Source organism: Vombatus ursinus, unplaced genomic scaffold, assembly GCF_900497805.2.
Source record: "Vombatus ursinus unplaced genomic scaffold, bare-nosed wombat genome assembly UNPS02014801.1, whole genome shotgun sequence".
In the NCBI taxonomy this organism is placed as follows: Eukaryota; Metazoa; Chordata; class Mammalia; order Diprotodontia; family Vombatidae; genus Vombatus; species Vombatus ursinus.
In genome coordinates this window covers 28,582,690-28,600,616 of record NW_020954579.1, presented here as the reverse complement: position 1 = coordinate 28,600,616, position 17,927 = coordinate 28,582,690, and the positions used below count along the sequence as shown (strand labels likewise).

General features: G+C 36.5%; 1 protein-coding gene across 3 annotated transcripts in view; it reads right to left on the bottom strand.

Annotated features, from left to right (window-relative positions):
* CSNK1D (casein kinase 1 delta) overlaps positions 1–17,927 on the bottom strand; it is a 63,098-nt gene that overhangs the window by 29,908 nt on the left and 15,263 nt on the right. For all 3 annotated transcript variants that reach the window (XM_027873143.1, XM_027873144.1, XM_027873142.1), the window contains exon 3: positions 8,028–8,176. In XM_027873143.1, the coding sequence (XP_027728944.1) occupies positions 8,028–8,176 (149 nt within the window). The remainder of the gene's footprint in view (positions 1–8,027; positions 8,177–17,927) is intronic.

Below are 17,927 nucleotides of genomic sequence, written 5' to 3'. Positions count from 1 at the left end.
TATTCTGCACCTATCAGAAAACTAGGAGAGATTGGAATAATGTATTTTAAAGAGCAATCGAGCTCAGGATGCAGCCCAGGGTGGCCTACTCTGCAAACCTAAGCTAAACCATAAATGAAAAAAGGTGGACATTCAATAATAAAGAGGCATTTCAAAACATTTTTAAGAAGAAAACCAGAACTACAGAGATTATTTGCTTCTTAAATACTCAAAACAAACAAGAGAAATACAAATGGAGTGAATAAATGCAGGAGCCATGAACCGCAACAGAGTAACAGCTGAGACACCAGTAAGAGATGCCTTCCTAAATCTACACAAGGAAATGGAGGTGAAGGTGGAAGTCTGGTGGAGATAACAGTGAAAAGACAGGCCTAGAGTATCATGGACAAGGTGACACTGCCTATAGATGAATCCATGTTTTGTTTTGTTTTTCATACAACACAGGAACATACATGAAAGGGGGTGGAGTAAGCAGGAGGAAAGAGAGGAATGTGTGATGGGCCAGGAATGTGTGAATGGTCCATGAACTCATTTTGATGGATCAAATAGAGAGCTAACAATGGAGGATGGTAATCAGCAGCCTCAGAAAGAAAACAGCCTGCAGGATAGTGGGTGGGGAAGAGGGGGAAGAAGACTGAAAAGGGGGGAGGAAAGAAAGGAGGCTTTGCTTTGGTGGCCGGAGGGATTCCACTGATGAATGCTCCTATGGGTGAAGATGGTCTATGAAGGAAGATAGGGACCTTAAGCTGGGTGTGGTCTAAGGGATCTAGTGCTTTCAAAGTCCACTCATCCTACCTCAGGAAAGGAATCAGATCTCCTGGGGGGCAACTTGAAGAGTGGGAGAGCTGCATAATAAAGGGGTAGGGGCCCTAATATGGGACAGTAACCTCTCTGACAACTGTAGTATCTGGCATTGTTTTAGGAGACACAATGGAAAAGGCAAAGTGGGGAGAGGGGGTAAGCTCTACAAGGAAGTGGCAGAAACCAACACTGCAAAAAGCCTGTGGTGGATGCCTTGAAATTTTTGACTGCATGAAGAATACAGAGAATAGAGAGAGACCAGATAATTACAGGGGCCATGAATCAGGAGAATGGAGGTCTAGAATAGACAGAGAGGATGGATAATGAAGAGAGTAAATGAAATTCTTTTTTTGAAAGGGGCATACAGAAAAGAAATAAAATTTAAAAAAACTAATGAATAGGACTAGAAGAAGGTGAAGAGAAAAAGGGGAGAATCTACTTGATTGAGAGAAAAAAAGAAGGAATTATATATAACCAGATAAAAACAGAGGGGAAAAAAGGAACTAACAAGCAAAACCCTCAAGGGAAAGGAGTAACAAATGAGAGGACAGGATGTGAGGGTGAAGGTAGAGAGCCAGTGGGAATGGGGTCACCTTAAAAAAGATTAAGGTAAAGTAACTCAAGGAATTAATAGTACTGTGTTTACAGAAGACAGGAAAAATATCATAACCTGGAAAAAAAAAACAAAAAACCCTAATTGTTAAAGATAGATGGAGGAAAATATAAACCTAACTCTCATAACTTTAAATGTTAAAAAAAATCCAATAAATCAAAAAAAGAATGACAAATTGGATAAGAAAACAAACCCCTACAATCCACTGCTTACAAGAAACATATTTTTTAAAAACAAAGACATACACAAAATAAAACTGAGGGGATAAAAGAAAATTTACTACATAACAAGTAATTTTAAAAAGCTGAAGCTGCCACCATAATATCTGAACAAAGAAAAAAAAATTCAAACTATAAAACAGGATAAACAAAGAAATCATATGCTGGAAGGAATTACAGACAACAAATCAATATGCTCCAAATACCTTCACATCCAAATTTATAAGGGAAAGATTACAAGAAGACAGAGATAGTGACACAAGAGCGACAGGAGATTTCAATATCCCTCTCTCAGTTCTGGATAAGTCAAACAGAAAGATAAACAAAAAGGAACTGAACAAATTGCTGGAGAAACTAGAGCTAACAGGCACCTTTTAAATGGGACTGCAAAAAACAAACAAAAAAACCTTATTTCTCAGCATCACACGGAACTTTTACAAAAACTGACTGTGTATATTAGGTCAGAGAGAGATTACAAAAAAATATAAAAAAGGCAAAAATAGTTACCAGATCCTTTATAAACCATAACTCAATAAAAACAGTAATTAGTTCAGGGACCACAAACAAAAGGTACAGACCCAAATGAAGACTTAATAATGAAATCTTAAATAGCGAGTGGGTCAAAGAACAAATCATAAAATCAATTTATAATTACATAAAAGAAAATGATAATGATGAAACAACATACCAAAATTTCTGGGTTATAGCTAAAGCAGTCCGCAGGGGAAAAATCATATCCTTATAAACATACATTAACAAAATAAAAAAGGAGAGGATTAATGAACCGAATGTCCATTTTTTAAAATTAGGAAGCCAAAAAAATAAACAAATCTAAAATAAGTATAGAAAAGGAGATCTTAAAAATTAGAAGGGAAATAATTTGGAACAAAAAAAAAACCCTATGACAATAAAACTAAAAGCTGATTCTTTGAAAAGACTAATAAAATGGATAAACCCTTAGCTAATTTAACTAAAGAGAACAGAAAATCACATCAATAAAATAGCAAATTAGCAAGGTGAAATCACAACAAAACTAGAACGAAAAAGAAAAATAGAATACAGCATTCATAATTACATGCTAACAAAACCGAGAACACAAAAGAAATAAAGAAATATGTTAATATAAAATACCTAAATCATCGAAGATCAGATAGAAATCTTAAATAACAACTTCAGAAAAGGAAAGAGATTTAATTGTAAAGGAAGTACCAAAGGAAAAAAATTCCTGGATTCATAGACAAATTCTATCCAAACTTTTAAAGAACAGTTAGTATCCATATTTCCCAAATTATTCTAAAAAATTAAGGCACTCTACCAGAATCCTTTTTTCCTTTTTGGTGAGGCAATCGGGGTTAAGTGACTTGCCTAGGGTCACACAGCTAGTAAGTGTTAAGTGTCCGAGGCTGGATTTGAACTCGCGTCCTCCTCACTCCAAGGCCAGAACTCTATCCACTGTGCCACCTACCTGCCCCAATCAGAATCCTTTTATGAGACATATATAGTCCTAATGACTAAACCAGGGAAAGAAAAAATAGAAAACTATAGAGGAAAACTATATAGAAAACTATACTAGCAACAGTAAGAAGACAAGAGAAAGAAGAGATAAAACTATTCTTATTTGCTGCTAACATGATGATTTACTTGGACAATCCTGAGAAATCAGCAAGGATACTGAGATGGACAACAGCTTTGGCCAAGTTGCAGTCTATAAAACAAATCTTCAAAAATCAATAGCATTTCTATATAACAATAATACAGAAGCAAAAACAGAACCCCATTTCAAACAATGACATGAAAATTTTAAACAAAATTCTGAGAGATTAAAGCAATTTATCCAAGACATTATTCAATACGACCAAATAGAATTTATACCAGGGATGCAAAGATAGTTCAATGTTTAAAAAAAAAAAAGGTCAATATAATTTATCGTATTAAAAACCAAAACATCGAAAAACCACGATCATTTCAATATGCAACACAAAAAACCCTACAAAGTACAGGCACAGAGGATCTTTCTTTAATAACAAAAAAGTATCTATCAGATCTAAGACAACTTCAAAAGACTCACGATGGAAAATGCTCTCCACATCCAGAAAAAGGACTATGCAGTCTTAATGCAGATCGAAGCATAATATTTGCACTCTCTCTCTTTTTTTTGTTTCTTCTTTCTCATGGTTTCTCCCATTGGTTCTAATTCTTCTTTACAACATGACTAATGTGAAAATAGATTTAATATGAATGTATGTGTTTAGCCTATATCAATTTACATGCCCTCTTGTGGTGGGGGTAGGGAAGAGACAGGGAGAAAATCTAGAACTCAAAATCTTATGGAAGTGAATGTTGAAAACTAAAAATAAACAAATTTATTTTTTTAAAAAAGGATCTATTTAAAACCGAAAGTAAACATCATATACAAATGGGAGATGCTTGAAACTTTTCTAATAAAAAGTGAAGGAAGGATGGGCCTACTATCTACTATTATGTGATATAGTTCTTGAAATACTAGCAACAGTAAGAAGACAAGAGAAAGAAATTAAAGGCATAAAGATAGAGAAAGAAGAGATAAAACTATTCCTATTTGCTGAGAATATGATGATTTACTTGGACAATCCTAAGAAATCAGCAAGGATACTAACTGAGGCAGACAATAGCTTTGGCTAAATTGCAGTCTATAAAATAAATCTTCAAAAATCAATAGCATTTCTATATAACAATAACATAGAAGCAAAAACAGAACCCCATTTCAAATAAACCACAAAATGCATAAAATATTTGGGGATCAACCTCCCAAAGCACACAAGACTTGTACAGATTCAATTACAAAGTATTTCTTCAGTGCTCATGGCTAGGTTGTGTCAATATAAAAATGACAACCACCAAAATTAACTTACATTTTAATACTATACCAATCAAATCAAAGGAATACTTTATAGAATTTGACAAAACAACAGCAAAATTCATTCAAAAAAAAAATCTAGAATACCAAGGGAAAGGATGAAAAGAAGTTAGGGTAAAGAGGGAATGTCATTTCCAGATCTCAAACATCATTATTAAGCAGCAGTCATCAAAACCATCTGGTACTTGTTAAAAAATATAGAAAGAGAGGCAGTTAGGTGGAAGAGTGGATGGAACACTTGGGTTGGGATTAGAGGAAATGGCAAATCACGCCAGTATCCTTGCCAACAAAACCCCAAATGTGGTCATTAAGAGTCAGACCCAGCAGAACAAGAACAACAACAAATCACTAATTATGGGCTAGTTCTGGGGATAAAAAGAATAGAGAAAACAGTCCTTGCCCTCAGAAAGTTGCATTTTGGGTAGCCAGATGGTGCAATGGATGGAAATCTAAGGCCTGAAGTCTGGAAGACCTAAGTTCAAATAAAGCCTCCGACACACTTACTAACTGTGTGTCCCTGGGTAAGTCACTTCACCCTGTTTGTGTCAGTTTCCTCACCTGTGAAATGAGATGGAGAAAAAAGTGGCAAACCACTTCAGTATCTTTGCCATGAAAACCCCAAATGGGGTCACAGGAAATCAGACATGAAAGAAAACAACTGAATAACATAAAGAAAGAGAGAAGGAGAAAGAAGAAAGAAGGATCAATGGAATAGACTAGACCAGGGAGAATCAGAAACAACAGAAACCAATAATTCAGTGTTTTTTGATAAAATGGAAAACAAATTACCCGGAGAAAAACTCCTTAGGTGATAATAATTGCTAAGAAAACTGGAAAGCAATCTGGCAGAAATTGGGCTTAGACAAGCACCTTACATCATATTCCACAATGTATTCTAAATGAATATATCAATTTAATATTAAAGATCATACTATAACAAATTTAGAAGAGAAACGATCAGATAACTCTTAAACCTATGTGTAGGAGACGGATTCTTAAGCAAACAAAAGATAGAGGCAATTACAAAAGATCAAACTATCACTTTACATGAAACTGAAAAGCTTCTTCACAGACAAAATTAACCTACCAAGAATAAGAAGTGAAGTGGTTAAATTGCTTAAAAGAACTTTGTACCAAATTTTTCTGACAGTGGCTTATTATCCAAGATATATGCATATATTTAAGACTAATAGCTATTCTTCAATAAATGTCAAAGGATATGAACAAACAGTTCTCAAAAAAAAAATCAAAAACTATTCACAAGCATATGTAAGAATGCTTCAAGTCACTAATAATAAGAGAAATGCAAATCAAAACATCCTTGAGGTTTCACAGCTTCAAACTGGCAAAATGACAGGAGGGCAACTATCAATGATAGAGGAGTTGTGGAATGATAGGCCCACTAATACATTGTTGGTGGAGCTGTGAAATGGTATATTCATTTTAAAAAGCAATTTGGAATTATGCAAATAAAGTCTGTATTTTTTGAAGCAGAGACTTCATTACTAGTCTAATACCCCAAGGAAGACACAAGAAAGTTCCCATGTACACCAAAATATTGTTGGCAGCACTTCTGGTGACAGCAAAGAACTGGAAATAAAGTGGATGTCCATTAACTGGGAAATGGCTTAATAAATTCTGGTACATGAATGTAACTATGCTATAAACGTGTGTGATAAATACAGAGAAGCATGGAAATATCCCTGTGAATCAATGTACAGTGAAGTGAACAGAGCCAAGAAAACAATATACACAGTAACTACAATAATGTAAATGGAAAGAATGACACCAAAAAATCAAAAATGAATGCCACAAAATTATAAAGAGCAAGCAGACTCAAATAGAGATATGAAAGAACACCCCCAACTTGCCCTCTTGTGAAAGCAGAAGTCCACAAGTATTGCATATTACACGTTTTTCAGACTTTTTCAATGTAATGATCAGTTGTGAGGATTTTTTTTCTTTCTTAAAAATGTTATTTATCACATGGGATGACTCCGTGGGAGGTGAGAAGGGATAATGAAATAAGAAGCAGAAAATAACAATAAAAAACTCATTTTTAAAAAGATGATCAAAACAAAGTAAAAAGCTACGAAAAACAAATTAGATGGGATCGAAACTGCAACATATTCAGCTTCCTGTGCACCATGGCCTATCAGAGTACTGTACACACAGTAGTCCTCTGACATCAAGGTATCTGAAGAGATCTTGTAATACAGTTTTTTACTTCACATAAATTCATATTACAAAAGTTCCGACTATAAGAATTCTGAAAGAAAGTCACATTACAAAAAAACACCTGTTAACTTTACTGTACAGTAATGTGCTTGCTCTACTCCTGCTCCTTGGCTCAGCGATCTGTGGCCTCCCACAAAAACAAAAACAAACCACACCAAAAAAATTGCTCCAAGTGAAAGCAGAAGAATGGACCCACAGAAAGACAGCCACCAGCTCAGAGGCTTGGCTTGAGACCGCTAGCACTGAGAGACCTTTTCCCCACTCTGAGTTCTGCCTCCCGCCTGCGTGTCTATCACCTGTTTGTTCCCAGCATCCCCTGCATATCGTCTGTCTTCTCCTATCTGTCTGCGTCTGGCCCCCGCACGTCCACCCCTCTGTGTTATTCTTCTTGGTTCTGGTCAAGCTCCCACATGGCTGGCCCTGGCCCCAACGTACTTCTCTTGCTCTCACTTCTCTGTCTCTGGCCCCCAATGTCCTTAAACTATATGCTGGCCTCTTCCACCCCTTCCCCATGTTTGCTGGCAAATTCACATTATATTTATGTAGAGGTCTGCAGAACAGTCCACTTATATAAAGCAAGAACCGTCTGTACTTACTACTTCCAATACTTCCAAAGATTCTTGCTTTCAGCGTGGGGTACTCCTTTCACCAATGCAGACTGCAATTCTTTCTCATCTTGACTGATTGTTACTGTGGCCAAAAAAGCCATCTGGTGGTCAACCTCCTAGTGATGAGCCTCTCTGAATATAGCTAGGCTAGTCCAGACAACAGATATACAGACCCGTATTTGAAGCCCTTCCATTTTGATAAGGCCTGCCAGAGTTTGCAGTTTCCTGGCATGACCTTGGAGAAGCCAGGGTCACCTCCATACATGTTAGGGTATCAAAGTAGGATTTTAATGGAGGACCTTATAATTACATGACCTTAACATAAGAATTAGCACTGAAATTTTGGTAAAGATGAATCTGAATGGAAAATCTGATTGTGAATGGGACATGAGAGCCCATGCAATTTGAGTTAAGTTTTGCTGGTGCTAAAACTACTAGCTGGGTAGAGAGATATAGAATCAGTTGACTCATTGAATATTTTAATCATTATCAATAATTCAGAGAGTATTACTTTCCCCTAAATGTTTTGCAACACTGAGAAAAACAAAAAACCAAATCTATGTTCCAAAATCGACAATCAACCAATAAATATTTACTGCATGCCTACGATATGCCTAGCACTTAATTTATTCTCATCAAAAACAATTTCTTACCATCTGGTCAGCAAGTAGCAGGACAGTTTTCAGACTGAATTTTCTTGAGCAGAAATTGAAGAGATCTTCAAGGCTTGGTCCCAAAAGCTCCATCACCATGACATTATAGTCCCCTTCTGCCCCACACCATTTAATCGTAGGAATGCCCACTGAAAGAAATATAAATTTCATTAGATATGGATTAACTGATTTGTCACCACTAAGCCTCCTTATATTAAAGAAAGGGTGGGAAGATGGAGAGAAGAATTTTATGACAAGAATAATCTATGTCACTATTCTCAAGGAGCTTGCAGAGTAAAAAGCTACACTGTATAAGACAATGTGAGGTGTATAGCAGAATTACAGGCTTCAAGACCCAAAAAGGACTTCAGAAGTCATTTAGATTTAGACCAATCCCTCAACAATACCCCAGCAAGTAATCAGTCTCTGCTTGAACAAAGGGAATCCATTACTTCAAAAAACAGTGCATTTTATTTTTGTAGATCTCTTATAAAGTTCTTCCTTATGTTTAACTACTATCTACTATTCTTTAACTTCCATCCACTGGTCCTTGTGTTAGAGACTCACAGAATAAATGGAATCTCCACAGGACAAGTATTTGAAAGCAGTTATTAGCACCTTCTCTCTTCCTCCTCTTCCTCATTCTAACCCTCTCCCTTCTTTGTGCAAAACACGAAAGTTCCATTAGCTATTTCTCTAATAACATGGCTTACTCTCAACATTTTTGTGACTACCCTAAATCTGTTCTTATTTATCTATCTATATACTCCAGGAGAGGTCTGATCAGTACAAAGTATACAGTGGGGTTACAAGCTAGACTTCCATTAATTTAATTTTTTTTGGTAGCCTCAACACACTGTTGATTCAAACTAGCCTGAAATCAAGTATAACTTCAAAGTTTTTTCCCTCAAATGAAATGCTGCTTAGTTATCAAATGTATTTGATATTTCTGAATTAGACAAGACCTTACATTTATCCCTTTCTATTTTCAGCTTACTTTATCTGACCAGAATTTTTTAGCTCTTATTTTGTCACCCAACTAAATAACTTTTCTAGTCAGTATTATATCATCTCCAGGCCTGACAAACATGCCATCAAGATCTTCATCCAATTTACTAATAAAAAAGTTACAAATAACGAAAAGTGTTGAACAGAACAGTTTAGGTAAAATCACTGGGGTACACTACCAGCAATGGTCTTTCAGGAAAACCTGGATCTGATGATTAACATTCTCTGGGAATAGGCATTCCACTAATTATGAATCTGCTTAATTGTACTATCATACAACCTCCAGCCCCCATCCAGCATGTCCAAAAGAATTATCTTAACACGTTCTTAAATGCCATGCTAAAATCCAGATTAACTATGCCTATAACATTCCCAAGATTATAACTATAAAGTGCTTAGCACAGTGTCTGGCATATAGTAGGCACTTAATAAATGCTTGTTTTCCTCCTGTACTATCAGTCTAGTATACTTGTCAATGTTGGTCTTGTTTCCCAAAATTCTTGAAAGACTACTTATGATAGGTTCAGTTATTCCATCTACAAGCCTTTTCAGTACCCATACTGATAATTTATCCTACCCAGGCATTTGAAACTCAAGAGTTGCCAAATATTAACTGTCCCTTTACCTGAAATTTTAACAGCTTCAATTCCCTCATCACAAGTTTTTGCCCTCCTGACATTATTCTTAGAGCTATGCCATCTTTTTGTAGTCTTCTTTGATTATATTCTGCTGATTCCATCTTCTGCCAGTTTCCTTTTTGAGTCTGAAGCCATTAGAGTATATCAGTTTCTTTTGATGTCTCCTCAATTTCTTTCACAGGAGTATCATTCATGACTTTATTGCTAGAATTAGATTTTGAAACAGTCTCATCTGTCTGGAGCTAACTTCCTTTTATAGTCTTAAGCCATACTTCTGTAGATTTTGAGATGTTTTACTAAGTAAGTCATATTCTATGTCTTGACCATACTCAGTTTCCTTTCTTTGGCTAATAACCGCTATTTTATCTTATGGCTCCCACTGCATTCATTCTCTCTTCCTGGTTGGTCAGAACTGAGTCGAAGGTCTCCTGCTGCTTCTATCATCTATAAGGTAAAACTGTCACCAAGTCAAGTACTTTATCATTTGTTCTGCTTTTAGGGAGTAAGATTTTCAACAGATGGTCTTTCATCATGTGTATGAACCAATTTTGTGATCTGTATCAGAAACTACCTTCTGGCTAGGTGGTCTATATTATACCTCCTAGAATGATATAATTTCTGTTTGTCTCTCCTTTTATGCTCAGCCCATTTGGTTAGTAAATTTACACAAAAGGTATAGATTTTCTTGATAGTTACTGATATGCTATTATGTTTCATTTGAACAAAAGATCCTTCCATTGATGTACTATGGTCAAGCACTGTCTCGCCAAGTCTTGATGATACTATTGAATTGAATCTGGAATTATAATCTCAGGTATGTTTTGTTTATGATCCATATTCAGTAGACTAAGACACCTAAAGCAGCAAGTCTGCCCCACTCCCTGCCAAATTACCTCTGCAAACTAACAGGCAATTCTTCTATCATTATATATCATACCCAATTTCCTCAAGAGTTTAATTTCGACCATTTTCTCCCTTTCTCTTCCATTGTCAGGTTGAGTTTATTGATCTGACTGGAAAGTCTCTGCCTACTCTTCCTAGTTTTTATGGGATATAATGTTCCTAGCCAAGAATCTATCATTATGTTTATCTTAAACTACGGTCCTGAATCTTGTTCAATATCATCACTTCTAGTTAGTTGTTCATTTCCCTAATACCCTTTTCTCTTCCAAAGTCACAAAGAAGTCACAAAAATCCTGTGAGTAGGTTTTCAAGTCTGCTGCCCAGGATACTTCATAACTCCCAGAAATACTGCAAAGATTTAAGCGTAGTGCTATCTTAGTATAGTAGAGAGTGTTGGCCGCAGACAGACTATGTAACCCTGGGCAAGCCATTAAAATTCTCTAGGCCTCAGTTTCCACATGTGTAAAATGAAGAAGTTAGATTCAAAAACTTTTTAGGTCCCTGCAATCTTGAGTATAAACAATAAATGTCAAAGGAGTTTAGAGGGGAAAAGAAAGATCAATACAGCTAGGGAAGGCTTCAGGAAAAGAGGTAAGACTAGATTTGGATCTTAAAGAATGGAGGTGGTTTGGGTAGTCAGAAAGAAAGGATGGGAGTGAATAATGATATGTGTGCTGGAGGGAGAAGATACAAGGTGAAGAGAGAGTATAAGTGAAGAAGTTGGCATAAGTGAAAGAAGTTCATATTGTGAACAGAGAAAAGGACTTGAACACCAGATTAAAAAATTTAGAAATAATTTAACAGGAAAAGACTGAGACCATTGTATGTTAAGCAGGAATGAGATATGATGAAAGTGATATTTTCAGAAGATAAATTTCACTGTGGTAAAAGCAAGGAGAGATGGGAGGGAAGAGACAGTTAGAAGATTCTGAATAGTTCATACCTGAAGAGACAAGGACCTAACATACGATGGTGTCAGTGTGAACTGAAAGGAAGGGCTAAATGGAAGTTATTTTGAAGGAAGAAAAACAAAGATAAAAGGAAGGGAAGAGTAAAAGATGACACCAAGGTTTCAAATCTGGGGGAGTAGGAAAATGATTACAAAAGCCAAACAGTAGTAGGAAGAGGGTAGGCTTTGTTCAGTTTTTGATCAGTCGTGCATAGGTGATCGTGAGACATACAAATGGAAATATTCTGTGGGCAGCTAAAAATATAGAATCAGAGAGGGAAGGAATTTTAAGTCATCTAAGTTGAATTTCTAACCTAATGAAAGAATAAAGTACTGCTGGAAATGATCAAGCTAAGACTGCATGACAATCTGTTTCCTTGTTGGCCAGCTTGAAGGTCTTTCCTTATATGGAACCCAAATCTGTTCCCAATAACATTTACATATTAGTCCTGGCTCTGACCCCTGGAACAGAACAAATTTATTCCTTCCTTACACATGATAGCCCTTCAAATATTTGAAGACAACTCTCCAAATTGCAAAATCTTCTTAAAATTTTCTTTGTTCTTAAGATTCATCCCTCTTGACCTTTCTTTTTTGACTTTTCTCTCTTATCCAATCAAATGTGAAATATTGCCAATTTTATAGATTCTCCCTATTTACACTACCACTACAGTCAGTCAGTCAATAAATATGTCTTAAGGATTTACTATGTACCAGGCACTGGGGATACAAAAAGAAACAAAAGAAAGTCCTTGCCCCTCAAGGAGCTCGCAATCTAAAGGCGGGGACAATAAACAAGCAAATATGTGCAAACTAAATATAGGATAAACAGGAAATAATTAAAAGGAAGGCATTAGAATTAAGGGGGGGGGTTGGGAAAGTCTTCCTGTAAATGATAGGATTTTAGTTGGGACTTAAACGAAGCCACGGAGGTCAGTAGTTGGAGCAGAGGAGGGAAAACATTCCAGGCATGAGGGACAGTCAGAGAAAATGCCCAGAAGAGATTATGTATAGTGTTTGTGGAATGGCCAGGAGATTTTGTCACTGGATCAAAGAGTACATGGCAGGGTATACGATGTAAGAAGACTGGAAAGGTAAAGGGATGGTAGGCTAGGTTACAAATGGCTTTGAACAGTAGGCAGAGGTTGCTTTTGTATTTGATCCTAGAGGAAAGAGGAAGCCACAGGAGTTGAGTGTGTGTGTGTGAGTGTGTAAGAAAGACAGATAATCAGATCTGTACTTTAGGAAAATCACTTTGGTAGCTAAATGGAGGATGGATTATAGTGGGCGAAGACTTGAAGCAGGCAGCACCACCAGCAGGCTACTGCAATAGTCCAGGTGTGAGGTGATGAGGCCTGCACTAGAGTGGTGGAGGTGTCAGAGGAGAGAAGGCAGCATATTAGAGAGATGCTGCAAAGGTTGTAATTGATAGGTCTTGGCAACAGATTGGATATTGGGGACAGGGTGAGAGATAGTGAAGAGTTGAGGATAATATTTAGGTTGCAAACCTGAGAGACTGGTAGGATGGTGCTGGACTACTCTAGTCCAGGCCCTCTTCTTGCCCGGACAACTGGTTCAGCCTCTTTAACTGATCTTCCTAACTAGTGTTTCTCTTTTCTCTAATCCACCCTTCCCATTTTTTCAGCCTATCAAATGTCAAATACGGCTGCCGTGTTGACTAGTTTTGCTTAACTTTTTTTTCATTTATTGCAAAGGGAAGCTTAAGAGCTTGGGTGAAGGGGGGCAAGGAAAGAATACCAAGAAATGACTCAATGTAAAAATAAAAGGGGATCAATAAAACTTCAGCCTTTTCTTACACTATTCACCTCAGGCAATCCATGTGTGATTCAACCAATTATTCCTCAAACAACATGCAGCATCCTCATCTTTGTGCATTCACATGAGCCATCCTCTCTATCCAGAATGTGCTTCCTTCTTGTCTCTGCCTTTCAGAATTCTCTCCATGTCCTATTTCTGTCTCTCCCTGCCCTACCTGACCCCAAACGTTCTCTCTTCAAATCTGCCTAGACCATTTCCTTTGGTTATTTTCTTTACTCCCATTATTTCCCATATTGTGTTTATTTATCCGGCTTTGTGTTGTATTCTGCCCAATCCAATCCCTTAGAATAAATTCACATTGCAGGTAGAACTGTGTCAGCTTTTAATACTGATATCTCCAGCACCTAGCATTAGTATTAAATAGGAATTTAAAAAATATTTAGTCAATGAAATGTAATGGGGAATAAGTGAAAACAGCCTAAAAGTTCAACAAAATCATGGCTTATTAATTTAATGGAATATTTCTGTGTCATTAAAAATGATGAGTATGATACATAATATATACAAAATAATCAAAAGCAAAGAAGCAAAAGAGAAATGAACACAGTGAATACAATTTTTTTTTAAAAAAAGAGAATATAAATTATGCAAAAGGTAAATGGACAATGGAAGGGAACACAGAAAAACAATAATGAAAACTTGTTACTTTTTAAAAAATTGTTTTGTATCTATTTCGGTGCTAGGTTAGCTAGTTTTAGAATTAAATTAAAAAAAAATTAACAAATCCCATCACAAACTCAAACTATCAATAAATCCAAACTTTTGCCTAGTTCCAAAGGCATGCCTTTTTCAAACCTTCCCAATACCATTTCTTACCATCCTCAATTTAGCCTCTACAATTCAGCCATGTGGAACTACTATGCCATATATGGCACACACCTAATTTCTGACACCCCAATGCTTTCCCTTCCATCTCTTTGCCAATTTTCCCCTCCCTTTCATTCAAGATCCAGCTCAAAATGTGCCTGATCTAGAATGAGTTGATCAGCTTCCATTTCTCTCTTAATACTTAATACACTGCCCCCCCTCAGCATCCATGTATTTAAATCTTCCTTCTTGTGCATTGTGCTATGCTGTTTTCTAATATTTTCATGCTTTTCCCTAAGTTATAGCTTATCTTCCCAGTTAAAATTTGCATTCACAAACATAATGATGTGTGCCCCTAAATTTTATATTTGGTCTTTGATCTTACATGCTCTACATACATACTTCTCTAAATGAATTTAATTTCAATTTTTCTTTGAAAAACATTTGCGTACGTGTTACATTAAATTCTATGAGATCAGTCCTCAAAGATGTGGTTTCTACCTAATAAGTTCCATGGAGGATAAAAAAGTAGTATAATGTCATGGTTTTTCCTCATGGAGCTTCTAATACAGTTGGGTAGATAACACCTTTAAGAAACATGAAAACTGGAAAAAACAAAACAGTATAACACTTATTGCCAAAGTGAATGGTACAGATAATAATAAGTGTTTAAAAAATTAAAATAAGAGATTAATGTGGACAGAGAAAATACAAAAAGGCTTCCTGGAAGAAGAAGGACTTCAGCTGGGCCAGCTGCATGGTACAGCCCTAGAACAGAAATCCAAACATGTAATTCTGGCTCTGGCACTCTTTAAGAGTACGTATGTGGCCTTTATTAAGTCGCAAAATCTGTGCTCCTTCTTCTGAAAAAGCAGGGATAACAGTCTTACCCATTTCACAGTAAGTGGCTGTGAAGATCAAATGAGAACACACATATAAAAGCCATTTGTAAATAGCAAATACTACATAAATTTAAAGTAGCTGAACAATCATGATGATTTATATAGCACACTGAAGTTTTCTAAAGCACATTACATATCTCACTTGAATTGTCCTTAACAACCCTATGAGTTAAGTACCAAAAATGTTATCCCTGTTTTACAAAAGGATGAAACTGAGGTTTAGAGAGGTTATATAATTGCGTCCATGCTAGCACAGCCAAAAAGTGTTGGAAGAGTCTAAACCTTTATCTTCCTGACTGTAGGACATTCTAGATTAAGTAACAATGTAGTGAGAAGACCTACCTGACTGCAACAGAGTTAAGGTTGGATAGGAAGAATGGAGCTGGATTATGCAAAGTTTAGTAATGTAGGCAAAAGAGGTTCACATAATTCAATGGTGATTATAGGTAGGTTCTCAAACAGGACTGTGACATGACACAAGTAGTTTCTGGAAAAATTAATCTGGCAGCAATATGATCTATGTTAGAATAAGTACCAGAGTCATGAAGACCAAGAGAAAGACAACTTGTCTGGATAGTAGCAGGGTCATGTTTCTAGATATAAGAAAATTTTTACTGGAATAAAATGGATATAACTAGATATGCAAAAGATGAAAGAATGAAGTCAAAGATGACTTCAAGGTCAAGCCAATTATTGCCTATATATAATTTAGTAGATGATTTCTACCATAATGCTTAAGTCCCATTTATGCAACATTTTGCTTTGCACAAAAATCAGTCCAGATGAATAATGCCTTAGACAAAGCAAAGATTTAATTAAATGAATGCCTTGTCTTTCAAAATGAAGCCATTGGAAGCAGCTAGGTAGCGCAGTGGATAGAACACCGGACCGGTCCTGAAGTCAGGAGAACCTGAGTTCAAATCCGGCCTCAGACACATAACACTTACTAGCTGCGTGACCCTGGGCAACTCACTTAACCCCACTGCCAGCCCAACCCCCCAAAAAGCCATCTAAGTTTCCAAGGAAGAAGCAGCAGAAAAATCAACTTTCTCTATAGACAGAGACAGACTAAAGATGATTAACCTTTTTTGTATCATGAACCCCTTAGGTAGTTTGGTGGGGTCTATGTATGGATCCCTTCTCAAAATGTTTTTTTTTAAAATGCATAAAATAAAATACACAGAATTACGAGGAAACCAATTATGCTGAAATATAGTTATCAAAATATTCTTTAGGGGCAGCTAGGTGGTGCAGTGGATAGAACTCTGGCCTTGGAGTCAGGAGGACCTGAGTTCAAATCTGGCCTCAGACACTTAACACTTACTAGCTGTGTGACCCTGGGCAAGTCACTTAACCCCAACTGCCTCACCAAAAAAAAAAAAATTTTTAAAAATTTAAAAAGTTAACACATACCTGGTAAAAATGCCCTGGATTAAAGGAACAGGTGATCTAAGAATATTTTTAGAGATAGTTGAAATTAAAGATGCTCAGAACTCAACCTCCATGCCTGATGGTCTGGGAATCTACCACAGATCTGTTTAAAACTTGGTTAGTATCTATTTGAGAATCTTCCATCAGTAAGAAGGAAATAGGCATTCATTAAGTGCGTACTGTGTTCTAGGCATGAAAATAAGTGCTTTACCTCATATGATTCTCAGAAGAGCCCCATAAGTAAGTAAAACTAGTGTCTTGAGGCAGGATTTAAACTCGTCTTTCTGATTTCAGGTCATCACTTTATCTACAGGCCACCTTGCTGCTTCATCAATATTTAATTTTCATTTACTTATGCTGCATTTCATGAACTAACATTTTATGCTATTACAGCAAAGTTAGAGATGATGTCATGTCTTCTATAACGTCTCTGAGCAATCCTGTCAGGAATGAAATGCTGAATAGAGGAACCATCATTCTCAGTTTGGCATTTTTAACATGCTAGTTGGATACAACATCAGGCTTAAGATCCTTGTGGCATCAATGCAAACGAGATTAACCTAGACCCCTACCTGATGAGGCTGATATCACTATAACGAAATCTTCAGAGTATGATCCTGAATACAATGAAAATGTATGCACATATCTCTAACCACACAGAATGGGATGTGATCATTCAGTTTTGTGTTTCCTCCTACCCTGAAGGGTACTAGACAAGCATAAAGGAGATGAGAACTTGGCATCTGAAATACCTAGACAAATACCTAGACAAAGAGGCCACACCACATCACCCAAGCTAAGCTCCTGGTCTGGCTCCCATGTATAAAGAGAAAAATTAAGAACAGAGTTGTTGTCTCTTTTATAAGGTATTTCAACACTGTGATCTTCCTGGATCAGTTGGTTCTATGACAGGCTGGATTACTTAAGATACTAAAAATTGGCAGTTTCCAACAATTTAGAATGGTAGATAAAATCCCAGGTTCAACACTGTATACTTTTTGCTCAGAGTTTAGCTTTAACATTACAACAAGAATGTAGAGTAATATTAAGAATATATGTAACTCAATTATGGTATCTTTATGGGTATGATAACTTCAGTCACCCTAAATACTGCAGTAGGTACTGTTTTCGTTACCCTGGCATATCCAGCCAAAACCACTGACAGCCTTCAAGACCCACTCTTTGAAGCAGCAGTGAAGTTGGTGAGATACACACCTATTCAAAAAACATTTTATTAAGCTACTACCATGGCAGGCATTTATTAAGTGCTACATGTTAGCTGTTAGAAATACAAAGACAAAAATAAAAGGTTTTGTCCTCAAACAACTTATAGTCTATTGGGTGAGACAACACATATACAAGTACACACAGAATAAAAAAAGGAAATTTTGTTGTGTGTGTGTGTTGGGGGGGGGAGAATCAG